Source organism: Rhea pennata, chromosome 20 (assembly GCF_028389875.1).
Source record: "Rhea pennata isolate bPtePen1 chromosome 20, bPtePen1.pri, whole genome shotgun sequence".
Classification (NCBI taxonomy): Eukaryota; Metazoa; Chordata; class Aves; order Rheiformes; family Rheidae; genus Rhea; species Rhea pennata.
In genome coordinates, this window is record NC_084682.1 from 2362763 (window position 1) to 2377026 (window position 14264).

Genomic DNA, 14264 nt, shown 5'->3' on the forward strand with positions numbered 1-14264 from the left:
GCGGGAGGGCGGGAAGGAAGGAGGAGGGAGGGGCGGGGCGGGGCGGCAACATGGCGGGGCGGGGCGGCGGCGGGGCCGCTCCGTGAGGCGGCGGCTGCGGGTCGCCACAGCCGCTGCCTCCGTCCGGGGCGAAGCCTCGGGAGACACCTGCCCGCGGCCGAGGCGGCGCTGCCGGCGGGGCCGAGCCCGCCGCCGCCGCCGTCGCCGGGGCAGGCGCGGCGGTCACAGTCACCGTCTTCCGGGCTTCGCTGCTCCGGCGAAGCTGACAGACGCGGGGCGGCCTGAACAATAAATAATCCGGAATCCCCAAGCGCGCGAGGCGGCCGCGTCCCGCCGCCGCGGAGCTGGGGACGCGGCTGCAAACGGCCTTCGCCAGAGCGAGCGGGGGCAACGCGAGGCTGGGAGAGCGGCGGGCCGCCGCGCCCAAGCACAGCGGTGCTGCGGCTAAAAACAACAACAAAAAAAACAGCGGCACTTGAACTTATAAAATACGTATTCTTTTAGTGCTGCTCAGTGCACGGAAGGGGGTCGTTTCTTGCCACGTGCGTCAAGCGCGCGGCGGTGCCGAGGCGGGCGCCCGGCCAGGCCCGTCGGGTCGGCGGCAGCGCTGGGGCTGGCGGGAGCCTCCAGCGGCCGGCGCGAAGCTCTGGGGCCTCCGCGCAGACCGGAGCTTCGGGCGCCTCGGGGCCCAGCCAGGGCGTTTTCGGGTCTGGATGGCGGGAGTCGGCGCGGGGGCAACCGGAGAGGCCCGAGCGCGGCCCTGGCGCTTCCCTTTCCGCCCTGGGTCGCCTCTGGAGCCGGCGGCATCGGGCTGCAAAGCTTCAGGCAGGCCGGCAGCTCGGGAGGCCGCTTGCTCATCCCCGTTGTCTTGTCAGCGCAGGGCTCTCCCCGCTGCTTAGCTGCTTTTATACACTATAAAAATTAATCCAGGCACGGCTGCTAATTAGGATGCAGAAACGTGCCGGCCAGGCGGCCACGGCGGCGTCGCGCGTTTGCTCCCTCGCGCCGGGATCCGGGTTTATTCCGCCGAAGCAGCCGTGTTCAGTGCAGCCGGTTGTCCTACAGAGGGCAGAGGAATATCATTAATTACCATTTCCTCCAGCAGGTCCTGCAGTTCGCTGCCAGCTACCAACTTCAGACGGGGGCTTTGCTGAATCCTGGGAGCTGCGGAGGGAGAGGAAGGCTGTAAAAAAAAAAGCATCCCACCCCGCACTTTCCTTCTCAAAAACCCTCCCGACTCTCCCCATACAATTGTGTGACATTGTATATTATAAAGATAATATACAATTAAATGTATATTTTTTAAACCCTAATGTTTACTGAAAACACACATTTCCATTGCAGACAAAACCCTTGGATTTTATGCTGGCATTTTCAATTCTCTTTCAACTTTTGGGGGGATAAAAAATACGCAGATCTCTTATTGTAAATAACGTGACTGAGAGCTGGAACCCACTGCATTGTGTATTACTTTGGTTTGCCATTGATCCATTGATGCAGCAACATAAAATTAAGCACTGCTACCGTATTTGTTACTAAGACATAATTTTATAAAACAGCCCATGCATATAGTTCTTCCCTGGCTTTGCTGCTGCTTCTTTTTTTTTCCCCTCTAAGATCAGTAGGCATTTTTGTTTCCAGAATAAAAGATGCCATAATAAAGGAAGGGAGGAGCCTAGAGAAATAATTCTGCATAAAATTAAGTAGCAGAAACAGGTGCTTACCTTCATGAACAGTTACTTGGAAGTACTCGGCCAACCAAAGAACTATTGCCAACAGCCCCATGTGTAACTGCATTTTCAAACCTTTGCACTTTACAAGGTGAAAAAGGGATGTTTTCTACCCTAACCTAACAAATAATAAATAGTCTCATCAATAAAGTGAGAGAGACTTTTAGAGATGGTTATATAGAGTGTACCCAATACAATTTATAAAAAAATACACAGCGAGTTGCAGGAGTATTTTTCAGTAAAAAATCAGCTTCTTGAAGTCAACTAAATTTTTGTCACTCACTTCAGTGAGATCAGAATCTCACCCATTGAGATTAATGGGACTATTGTTCAGTATAAATCTCGAATCCAGCAATGCATTAAAATTCTTGTACAACGGTAAACACGAGGGGTCCTGTCAAAGCTTATGGACCTGTTTTTCTACCCTGCATCAGTCATTTACATCAGCGCAAAACAAACGTGAACAGATAAAAATCGCTGTACAGTCAGAACGGTGTATACGGAGCGTGCAGTTTCGCTGCCCCTGTGCGGCGGGGAGCGCGTGGCGTGCAGCCAGCGAGCCCGACCCGCGGGGCCTCCGCGCGCCCCAAAATGACTCGGGTGCGAGCTACGTACGGGCTGGGTTGAGCAGCAGTCAAAAGCGTGCAACGCTGTTCATCGCAGATTTTTGTCAAAGGGATTGAGTCAATAAAACAACATCAAACAGAAAATCCCCAGTATTAAAGCCATGGAATGTTAAAATATTTTACCAACACAATCCCTCGCTTTACTGTTTATTCTTTCTCTTTTGCCTTTTAGTTAGCAGGATAATTAAATCAGACTCTAAGACTCGGTTTTAATTTCTGGTTCACATGCCCTCAAACGATGCTGCTGTGGTTTGGACTCCTAATTGTGCAGGAGAGTATTTGTATAAAAATTATATCAATACATTTTAATTTAATTTTTAAGACAATCATGAAAGCCTTTTATGCATCATAGTAAGTTCCATAAAACCCTCTGCCTGTTTATAAACTATAAGCCTAAGTCATCAAATAACTGGCAGAATTTCTTTGGCATTTTTCTTCCTAATTTTACTTTCTATTTACATGTATATTTGGTAAAATTAAAATAACACCCTAAACATGTAACGGATAACCAAGTGAATTTTGAATAGTCTATACTACAAAAAAAAAAAAAATCTTCTAATTTCTCATACTTGGTTTCCTTTGCTGTTATGATGTATTTGTGGAGCTTGTCATCTTTTAGGAACTGCCACATTAGATGGTGGCTTTAGCAGTGAGAGACTGTATCATACTTGTGTGTCTGTATAATTACATATTATTAATAACAATCAAATTTTCAGGGAATTTCTTTACTTAAACATAAAAACAAAGAAGTGTGTTGGAAATGTAAAGCCATTCAGACAACCGTGCTGAATAATTTACTGCTCGTCTGCCAAACCGTCCGCGTTCGCCAGCGCTCAGCGCCGGGCTCCCACCTTGCGCGACGGGAGCAAGTTGGGCTGCGGTCTGCGCGATTCCCAGGGAGCCGCGAGAATTACATGCAGCCGAGTCACAGCTACTGAATTTAATTGAATTGCATTATCCACAGCAGAATTTGACCCACATATGGAGGACAGCATACTGTCCAAAAATAGCTACAAACTAGAGCTGAGCAAGTTTAATTTTTCCAATATTTTGGCCAGTAAATGTCATTTCACCAAACCAACCTTTTTAATTTTAACCAGATTATTTCATTTTACTTTTTTTTTTTAAATCAGCAACAAAATTTATCAGCAAAAAAAAGAGAGAAGAGAAGGAAAATTAGAGGAAGCAGGAAAGAGAATAAAGGAAAACCCTTCCACTGTTTTTTTAAAAAAAAAAAAAAGGAAAGTGTAACAGGAAATGTAGATGTATACAGAAAAAAATCTTTCCCTAGAAATATTTATTAATATTTTTCCTCCACATTTTCATTTACTTAACTATTTCTGATATTTTAACCCATCACTCATTCAAAAACACATCTTAATTGATTTCAAGACTTAAACATCTCTTAGTTGTTCTTACAGCTAAAAATACAATGAATATAGTTTATAGGAATAGATGCAGGGCCTAAGATGCTTCTAGCAGGCGGCAGTTTTAAAGGCCACCCAGAGACAATTTAAAGCCTAGGAGAAAACGAGAGTAAAAGTCTGTTTGTGATCGAGAGAATCCCTCAGTGCAACAAAAAAGAGCAAATACACCATCTCTTCTTGAGATGCTGAACACAACAGTCCATGGTAATTTTTGTCCTATGGCTCACTCCTTCCCATTCACCACAGCACCCGAGCGTGTGTTTAAGTCTGTGAAAGGCAACGAGGATGTTTTCCAGCTTATATTTAAGCACGTCCATAGGATCTGCGCTGCATTACTATTCCCATGCCATATATAGACCTTCCAACAAAATCACAGTAGACCTGTGCTGCAAATTTGGGCTTCTCAGCTTAACAGCATTAAATACTTCCTTCCAAACGATTAGAGATCCTATCAGCCTCTTTGAAGATTCAGATTCTGCAGGAGGCAAGCTTATATTAGAACCAATCAGGCAAAAGCCTTAATTCTTATGATTGCCAAAAACACTCTCCAAACATTGCACCAAAGACAACCAAAGCAGAGATGTTCCTGAATTTGAAGACAGCCTGTAACAGGAGACGTAAGAGATACCGATTGTACCGCTTCTCCCTAAGGAGCATTATACAGAGGGCCACGGGATACTCTGAGAAATGGCAATTGATATGCATAATAAAGACAACTGCACGCCTCTAATTCACCGATGCCACGCACAAATGGTAAACACACTGCAGAAAAATCCGCGGTCCTGAGAGTACCCTGCCTTTTTATGATGCTAGTTACAGTAATTCCAAATACAAAGAGAATTTACTAATTTCAGCTAACTGTAAGGCCACAACTACTCTTCAATTTTTGTAAGTTGCTGTGTTTAATGAAAGAAAAACTCTCCAGGCAACAAAGAACTCCGCTTTGTAAGCAGGACCCCATGGCGTATAACCGAAAACCACAAATACTGTTCAAAGAAAACACAGAAGAAAGATAGCAGTCCCAGAAGGATTTATAATTGAAGTAGGTTGAAATCTTTTTTAAACGGTCCCATTAATTTCAGTTAGAGCTTCATGAATATTTTGCTGCGTAAGAAAACCTGAGCAGCGGTCAGGTACAGCAGCCGACACAAATAAAAGACTTTCCAAATCCCTTCCTAATCCACCTGGCGAACGTCAGCTTCTCCTGCCCTGCGCCCGGGTAATTTCCTGCTCTCAGCTGCACAGCACATTTGGAATTTAAGGATACATATCAACTGTTCAATCTTAATATATCTGAAGTTATATATTAGTCTGTATACAAGGGCAGTAACAGAAAGGGAGATTGCAATTTCTTGTATTTAATATTGTAAGAACATGCAAAGCTTAAATAAAGCACTGTTGCTCGGGGAGAAATTCCAGACTACGGCAGAAGGAATTTTTCCTAGGAGGACATTGCAGTATCTGCCGCTTCCTAGAATGGCAAAAGTATGTAAATCACCACTGATATTTTTAAATTATATTTATTTATAGATTTTTATCAAGTACCCATCACTCAGCGTCTGGGTACACATACACGTATTAAAATAATATACATCATTTGTCTACAAATCGTAATTTAAGTACATTCTTACTCCTGGGATATAGATCTTTCCAAATCCCCTACCATTCCCCAAGCAAAGGCCTGAGTAAACAGATGATAGAAATGAAAAGGGAACTGCAGAGAGGAGCGTCACGCCGCGATAGCGTCGTGGGCACGTTAGGCAACCGGTTTGCGCCAAAAGCAGCGTCGTGCGAGTGCTGGGCACCCGGGGCATTTCAAAGACATCTTGGTCACCCTTAAAAACACCTCCTTCATATGGATTAGCTTAACGTGAGTATTACTTACAATGCTTTCCTCACGCCTTTTTCTTAGCAAACGTTACACGGTCTTAACCCATAGGACCTGCGGAAGCCTTCATGCCGCGTGCTTCCACAGCGGGGCTCGGCCGCGGGGCTGCGCACCGCTCTCCCCGGCTAAGCCCGCCGCGCCGCGGGGGCACGAGCGGGCCTGCGCCCGCTTCCGCGCCACCGGCTGCGCCTTCTCCCGCGGTGCAGCACCAACGGGAAGGTCACCGAGACCGTGACAGTTAAAGAAGAAAGAGAAAAATCAAACGAGAGTAAATGCTTCTAAAAACACATTAGAAAAATTCATTGCACGTGTATAGCTGCATACATGTCATGTCTCTTCGCCTGCATTTAAAAAATAATATGCACATGCAAAATTAATCCACGCCGTGCGTGTTTTCAGAGGACCTTCCCCTGCTCAGCCCAGTAACGCTGCCGAAGTCAACGGAAATGCTCTTGTAAACAGGGACTTAGGAGGCCCCGACGCGACAATGATTTCAAAGGGAGTCTTGGCTGCGCGGTTGTGGCTGGATTAGGGTCTTCGGCAACCCCGGGCTCGCTCGGGAGAGCGCAGGATTCAAACCTGCGAAGTGCTGGGGCCTCGGCTCGGCCCCGGGAAGCCCCGACACGCGGGCGCAGCTCGGCGCGGGGGGCTGCTCCTCCGCAGAGCCCTCCGGGCGGCGAAACGCTCGCGCAAGCGAGGGGGATCTCGGGGCGGGGGGGGCACAAGCTGCCCTCGGTCTCTTTTGTTCAGAGACCCAAACTGAACTAGATCGCACCTCTACACGAACACACACGGAACAAACCGTGCGAGTAACTTGCTACCAAAAAAAGAAAAAAAAATTAAAAATTGTTGGCAGACACAATTCCTACAAATAACGCCTATTTGGTGAAATCCTCATTTAAAATAATTGATTCAGCAATGAAACAGCAGCACAGACCAGAAGCACTGATAGCAGTATTTATAAATAGCATCGGCCCAGTTAAGTTTATAATAAATAGATCACCCATTACTTTGCTTATATAAATGCAAAACAGAGCAAAAACCCCATACCAACAATATAAAAGATAAATAAATGAGTTAGACACGGAGCCCATGAGTTTAAGAAGTCTCCCCTGTATTTAATAAAGCATGATTTTTTTTAGAAACACTAACAGATCCCTTGCAGAGAGTTTTTATCTTTATATTATTATATAAGACATTTTGTGTTTAAAGTGAACTATTGCTTCATCTAGATGGCCCCTCTGCTGGGCGTATAAACTAGGCTGTGAACAAAATAAGAAATCATCATTTAAAATTACAAAACATACAACTTTAAAGCATTTTGATTTTTTTCCCTCAATCCAAAGAAATAAATAATTGAATTGCTGAGAATGTAGAAGTCCCCGTTTTACAGCAAATTTCTGCATCTACTTCAAATAAAAAATAAATCAACCAGAGTCACAACTGGTTGAGAGATGTGGGAAAATACGCAATTATAGTTCATCCTGCTCTATTATCTCAGCAGGTGGGAAATATTGAAATTAGTGACTTTTTAAAACTGAACCTAATTCTTTACTTCTAATATAGATCAAAATAATCTTGGAATCATTAAGAATTTTGCCTTTGAAGAACCAAATGTTTGGGATGTTGCAATAATTTATAATCAAAACATTAAATCTGTAATTGCACAAGGTTTCAGAATTTTTTGTTTTTCTCCAAGAATATTAGTATCTAGTGCAAAGCAAAATATTCTTCCCCATTTCCCTCTATAGAACTTCATATATATCAAATGTTATAAAACAACGGTCTCTCTATCAGCTCTGAAAAAAGGATTAAAATTACTTTCATGACATGGAGGTTATGTTGTCTTCCAAACCATTCAATTAAAAAAAAGATTACCTCTGCAGAATTAATTTAACTACAAATGCATCAATTTTAAACCACATATTTGCACATTTCTGACATTCATAATACATTTTTGTTTATGAATGATAATTTTGAATATGTTTTATCATGGACCTAGAATAAGCTAATATATTTAACAATTTGATTAGTTTCCAATTTTGCAATTTAATGTGGAGATTAATGTATTAATTCCTACTTTACCAGCTGCAGATGTAAAAAAAGGCTGAAACTACAGATAACTCCTATCTGCATTGACAACAGGGTTTAGACTTCTACTAAAGCAAAATAGATATACAGTACCAGTATAGTGGATAATTCTTTTTCAGGGCTATTTTACTCAAGAGAATCCATTTAAAATTACTTAAAACATCAAATGAAACACAAGTTATCTAAACATCAGATTTTCTAATTTTATTAAAAATGCACAAATTTTATCCAACATGTTTTCTTTCATACAGTGAATGGTCTAATATGCACTGGAGGTCACACAAGCTTAGGTTTGTTAGAACAATAAAAGACATATGAGAAATTTAATATATAAAGAAAAAAGTAGCAGCTGTTGACTGCATATTTGACCATAAAATTTAAATATTTTGGACTTTTATTTTAAAGACACAAAAATAAAACCTGTGTGGGTCTATATAAGTCATATTAACAATTCCATGAATGTTCAACAGGACTAAAAATTAGCAAAGATGTTTGTTTGTTTTTTTAACCTTGTAACACTTTAAACACTTTCTCGGGTTGCTGGTGCAAAGCACCTTACAGTATTTGTGCTATATATTTACTTTATTTGGCAACTGTCTGGGTTTCATGGGTTTTTTCTTTGCCTTCTGTAAACAACACCTTTTACAAACTAGCACAGTGAACCACAAGCCCTGCAATCTGTTATAACATCTACAGAAAAGAAAATGAACTATTTTGGTTGGTTGCTCAAAATATTTTGCTTTTGAACAAGAGGTTCTAAAACAGGATTTATTAGTAAAACATTGAACTCCTGAATTTAACATTAGACGTAAACAGTTGACTGTTTTTAGTTCAATAGAGTCTTTTTGTTTAGCTTTTCTCTCTTTGTGAAGGTAGAATACTTTTTGTTTGTTTGCTTGTTTCAAGTCATGTTCGTTAGAGGTCTGGTTGGTGACCTTTGCTAGGATGAGGAGGTTTTGTATGTGTAGCTTTGTGAAGGTAGAAGAGTTGGTGCTGAGGGCTTAACATTTAGTATTTGCTATTTTGGAAAACAAAACAAAACAAAAAAAAAGGAAAAAGAAAGTTGTCCCACCTGATATTCAGCAGGCTGAAATGGCTGAAGCTAAAAAGAGTTTCTTCTTGTTGAACTTTCTGAGAGACAAAAATTAACAAACAAATTCATAATGCCAGAACCATCCTTAACCGGGAACGCTAGAGTTCTTGAAGCTTTTTCCCCCTTTTCTTTGACCTTTCCTTCATTCAATTATTATATTTTTTAAATGAGAAGTTTCTAAGGATTGTGGCTCTTAGGATGACATCCAACAGGGTACTCAAACTTACGCCATCCTACGGCATGGCAGCACGTTACTGTACAGCTTCACCAGTTTCTTTGTCAATGGTACAAAAAGTCCCCTTGTTTGTCTGTCTGTCTGTTTGTTACAACCATAACGTGGCGATTGTCCTGGTCTCTAGCAAAGCTTGCCTTGGAGTGAGCTGGATTCAGTTCGTTCCCAAGGTAATATTGTCTTAGGGTGGGAGAGATGTTATGTTTATTCACTTCTGTACACCGTAACAATAAGCAGACTAGATGATCATCACTTACTTAGACCCAGTTTGTTTTAAAGCTACCACACAGCCGCTTCATTCATTTCTGGTGGATGTGACAAGTGATTGCCATAGTTAGCACCACCGTTGACGGATATCGAGGAAAATGGAGGACTGGGGCCAAAAACTTCTGCAGACATGGAGTGCAAGGACCCGGGCAGGTTGGGTTCGGGGCTGGGCGAGTCTCCTGGCGGGTGCGACATGATGTCAGTGAAGCGCTGAGCCTCGCTGGAGGGGTGATGTCCGGGCAGGGGGTGATCCATTGCCCCCAGCGGGGTGCCGGATGGCCCCGAGGAGGGCACGAAGGGGAGATCCACCGGCGTCTGAGCTTGAGACGAGGGAGGTCCTTGCGGGAAGAAATCGTAATTGCTTCCAGGGCCGTAGTACTCGCTCTGATAATCTAGTGGACAAGGAGAGACGGAGGGAGGGTAGCGCACGGGCAAAGTCACCGGGAAATGACAGCGCGCTCCAGCGGCGCTGCACCCGGCTGCCTCCAAACGGGGTGCGGAGCTCACCGCAGCCCAGGGCAGCAGTGCCGCCGGCTCCACCACGCTCCGGCTCCGTCCCGAGCGGGACCCCCCACACACCCCACAGAGCCCCTCGGCTGCAGCTACAGCGTTTGGGCACCGAAACAGTTGGCGCTGCAAGACCTCCCAGCCCCGCAGGAGAGCGAAACACGGCGGCCTGCGCACAGGGGCAGCGCCGCACTCAGGGATGTGCCAAACCGGCCCCCAAAATGCAGCACCAAGCTGGGACGAGGCGTGCAGGGAGGTGCACACCGGGGTGTGTGCATGCATGCATGCGTGTGTGTGTGTGTGCGCGCGTGTGTGCATCAAAGCAAAGCACTGTTTACACACCAAAGGGAAAGGGCGTGAGCGTGCATCTCCGCGGGGTGCGCGGCCACGGACGCAGCGCGGCCCGGCTCCTCCGCGCCGCCCTGCGCGCCTCGGGGCGCAAGGGAGCGCGGAGCGGTACTCACTCACCTCCGTAGAAGGAGAAGGGCCCGTTGGGGATGAGCTCCCCGGGCTCCAGGCGGTCCACGAGCGGCCTCATCCTGCGCGGGCTGCGGAAGAAGGCGTGCCGGCGGGCGCCCAGCGCGCTCAGCTGCTTCATGCGCCGCTCCTTGGAGCGCCGGTTCTGGAACCAGACCTGGCCCGACGGGCCGGGGCCGCCGTCAGGGGCCGGCCGCGGCCGCGGGCAGCACCACCCCCCGCGGCCGCGCATTTCCCGCTCGCGGCTTCTCTTTTGCTTTCGCGCAAATGCGACGGGCCCCGGTGCGGCGCCGGCAGCGGCTCCCCGGGGGCAGCGGCCCGCTCGGGGCTCCCTCCCCTCGCAAACGCCGCGCAACGCCCCGCGCAGCCGCCCCTCCGCGCGCAACTCGCCGGCTGCGGGTCAAGAATGATTGAGTTAATTCTTATTACCCTGACAAGATTACTCCTAATTACCCTCACACTGAGACTCTCCAATCTAACCTCGTCTTTAATGGTCCTTTAACCCCCCATTACCCCCAGCGCTGCGGGTTTATAAACCTTTTAATAATTCCAGCGCATTGTCATTCTTATTTATCCATTAACCCCTCACATTTATGGTTATTAATTTCGATACCATTTGCAGTTTTTATAGGAGTTTTTAAAGGAAAGCAGCTGGCCGTGCCCGCGCTGTCCGTCCGTCCGTGCCGGGCCGCGGACGGGGCGGCCGCGGGGCTGCCGGGGCGCTCCGCGGGTCGCGGAGAGGTTTCTAACCGTAGCAGCAGCGAGGGGAAACGCGGCTTTCCGCGGCCAGGGCACTGCGAGGGAGCGCGGAGCGCGGTCGCCGCTTGCCGCATCCCCCCCGCCGGCGCCGGGGCCGCGCAAGCCCCGGCCGCGCCGCGCCGCGCCCCGCGGCCGCGCTACCTGGATGACCCGCATGTTGAGGCCGGTCTCCTGCGCCAGCTGCTCCCTGATGTGCCGCGTGGGCTTGGGGGTGGCGGCGAAGGCGGCTTTGAGCGTCTCCAGCTGCTTGGCCTTGATGGTGGTGCGCGGCCCCCGCCGCTTGGCCCCCAGGTTCTGGTCGTCGTTCTCGTTGCTGCCCGTCTCCTTGTCGGACACGTTGGCGCTTTCCGAGTCCTTGGCGTCGTCCTGGGAAGGGTCTTGGGAGTCGGGGGACAGGCTGGGGTCACTGCCGGTGGTGGCTGCGCAAAGGGAAAGCAGCGAGTCACGCTCCGAGACGGCCCCGGTGCCGCCGCGGCCCCGCGACGGGGCGGACGCGGGCGCCGCAGCCCCCGCCTGGGGGGGGGGGCACCCCGTTTAGGGGCAAAGAGGTGCACGGCGTCGGGGAACGGAGCCGGGCCGAGAAAAAGCCGCGGGGGAGGAGAGGAGCGCGGCCGCCGCGATAGCCCCGGGGCCGTGCGCGCCCCCCCTCCGCCCCGGGACGGCCGCCGCCCCCCCCTCACCTGAATGCAGGCTGTTTTCTTTGGCAGTATTGCTGTTATTTAGGTAATCTTCTTTGCAGACAAACTTGTTTTCGTCTATGATATAGAGCTCCTCGCCGGTGGAGAGCTGCTTGTTACACATCATACACGTAAAACAGTTCAAGTGGAACACTTTGCTCCGCGCCCTGCGGACCAAGTCGCTGGGGGAGATCCCCTGGGCACAGCCCGCGCACTTGGTCCCGAAACACCTGCGGGGAGAGAGGCCGAGGAGCGGGTCAGCGCGGCCTGCGCGCCCGCGCACCCTCCGCGCCCGCGCTCAGCGCGGCGCCCGAGCGAGCACGCAAAGCGACGCGCGGCTGGGCGCCCCTGCCAGCCCCCCGGCAGGTGCACTGCTTGCGAATAAAACAAAACACCCCTCCGCGGCGTCCCCCCTTTCTAACGAAATACCTGCCTTCGAATTACACGCGAGCGGAAAAGCCGATCCGGGCAGAGGATAAACTGCTGGAAGATTAATTAAGCACCGGGGCTGAGTTGTCCAGGCTTTCCCCTTTAAACCTTGACACATTGATTAACGCCGCTCTAATAAACATTAAGCAGAATTTCGTACGCGATCTTAATTTGCCAAAGGCGCGCCGTTGTGCGCGGTGGCCCCGGCCGCAGCGGCGCCTCCGCGGGCTGCGCGGGGCCGGGCCGCGGCCGCGCTCGGCTCCCGGCGGCGGCGGTGGGGCCCGGGGGACGCGCTGCCGGGCGGCCCCGGGGCGGCCGAGCCGAGCCGAGCCGAGCCGCGGCTGCCCGGGCCGGGGGACAGGCCGTGCCGCCCTGGCGGCGGCTGCGCGGGGCTCCCCGCCGGGCTGGAGCGCAGCGCGGCCGGGCGCCGAGGCGGGGGATTTCGTTGCCTTTATTTTCCGTTTGCATGTGGATTGGTGCCGGGCAGCGGCGCATCCCTGCGGAGCAGCCCGGGGATGATTGAGACGCCGTTAGCACCTCCGCACGGCGGCCACAGCCTCCGCGGCCGCGGGGTTTCCTCTGCATTAGCACCTCCGAGCGCGCAGCGCTGCCCGCGGGGCCGGCCGGACGCCCCGTCGGGCTGGGGCTGCACGCCCGGCCGAGGGGCACCGCGGCGCGGGGGGGGTGGGGGGGGCGCGCTGTGAACCTCCCCCTTCCCCAGGCACCCGCCGGGAGAAGGCCTCCCCCGCGGGGGGCGCAGGGGCCCGCGGAGCGCGGGCCCCCCCCCGCTCCGGAGGCGAGAGCGGGGCGCACAGGCCGCCCGGAGCCCGGCGCGCTCGGAGCTGCCTGCGCTCGGCTGCGGAGATAGCGGCGCGGCGCTGCGCGGCCGGGGGGAAACCGCGCTGCCGGCCGAGCCCGGCTGCGGGAAACGCCGCCGGGACGGGCCCGTGCGCCGCGCGGAACCGGCTCCTCGTTTAAAGCCGACTCCGGGGCAGCCGAGGTGCCCGGCGCCCCGCGGGGAGCGGGCCGGGAGGCGGGCGCGGGAGCGCGGCCGCGGCCCCCGCCGCGGGAAATAACAAAGGTTCCGGGCGGGTTTCCGTGTGCCCGGGGGAGGGGGAGAAGGAATTTCACAAGTCACACTGAACAAGAAAACAAACAAACAGAAAAAGGAAAAAAGGAAACGAAAAATACGGGTAAAAAGGAGCCGGGGCTTCAGGCGGGAGGATCCGGTACTTACCGAAAGAAGTCGTTTTTGCAGTAAAGCTTGCCTTCTCGCGAAAAGCATTTCTCTGTCAAATTGCATTTACATTCACAGCACTGAACACACTTCACATGCCAAGCCCTGTCCAGCACATTCAACAAAAACCGGTCCAAGATTGGCCTTTTGCAGCCTGCACAGTGAACCATTGTCTTTGGTTATTTCTGAGAGTGGGGGTATTGGTTTCCCAGATGTCAAGCAAAATAAAAATAAAAATTTTGTTTAAAAAAGACGACAACACCGGCGTAGGTTTGCTTTTTGTTTGTTTTAAAAGCCTCGGAGAAGTGAAGGAGGAGAAAAAGAAAGGGAGGAAGAAAAAATCTTCGTTCGAGTGTCCTAGGAGGGATACACAGGAGAAACCACCCACTGCCCAAGGAGACCAGCGCTTCAACGCAACAGCAGAATCCCGGCCGCTAGCAACAACAACAGCAATAATAATAATAATAATAATAGTAACAATAAAACAACAACGACTATAAAGACCAGCGCTCATAAAAATTAAAAAGAATAATTAAAAAAAACGCCGAAAAGCAAGTGTGATGAGTTTTTTCTCAGGTCTGAGGTAGAGCAGTCAGGAGTCAAAGTGCATCTGCTTTTCCCAAAGAGAAATCAAAGGAGAAAAAAAAAAAAAAAATCTGAGACGCGGCAGCGGTCGGAAGGACTTTGGCTGCTACCGCGGAGACATGGCCCTACGCGCCGCGGAGCGCCGCCGTCCTTGCGCGGGTGGGGAAAGGCGCAGCCCAGCGCAGCTCCTCTCTCGACGTCTTCGCGGCCCCGTTGCCAACGCGCAGCAGCGAGCGGCT

The 14264-nt window shown here is 50.1% G+C and overlaps 1 protein-coding gene across 1 annotated transcript; it reads right to left on the bottom strand.

The window, feature by feature from the left end:
- Positions 1 to 9366: 9366 nt before the first annotated feature.
- LHX1 (LIM homeobox 1) lies at positions 9367 to 13610 on the bottom strand. The gene is made up of 5 exons (XM_062592605.1): positions 13441 to 13610; positions 11778 to 12004; positions 11239 to 11516; positions 10330 to 10495; positions 9367 to 9746 (listed from the first exon to the last, which is right to left on the bottom strand). The coding sequence occupies exons 1-5, from the start codon at positions 13608 to 13610 to the stop codon at positions 9367 to 9369; spliced, it is 1221 nt and encodes a 406-aa protein (XP_062448589.1).
- Between the last annotated feature and the right edge of the window lie 654 nt (positions 13611 to 14264).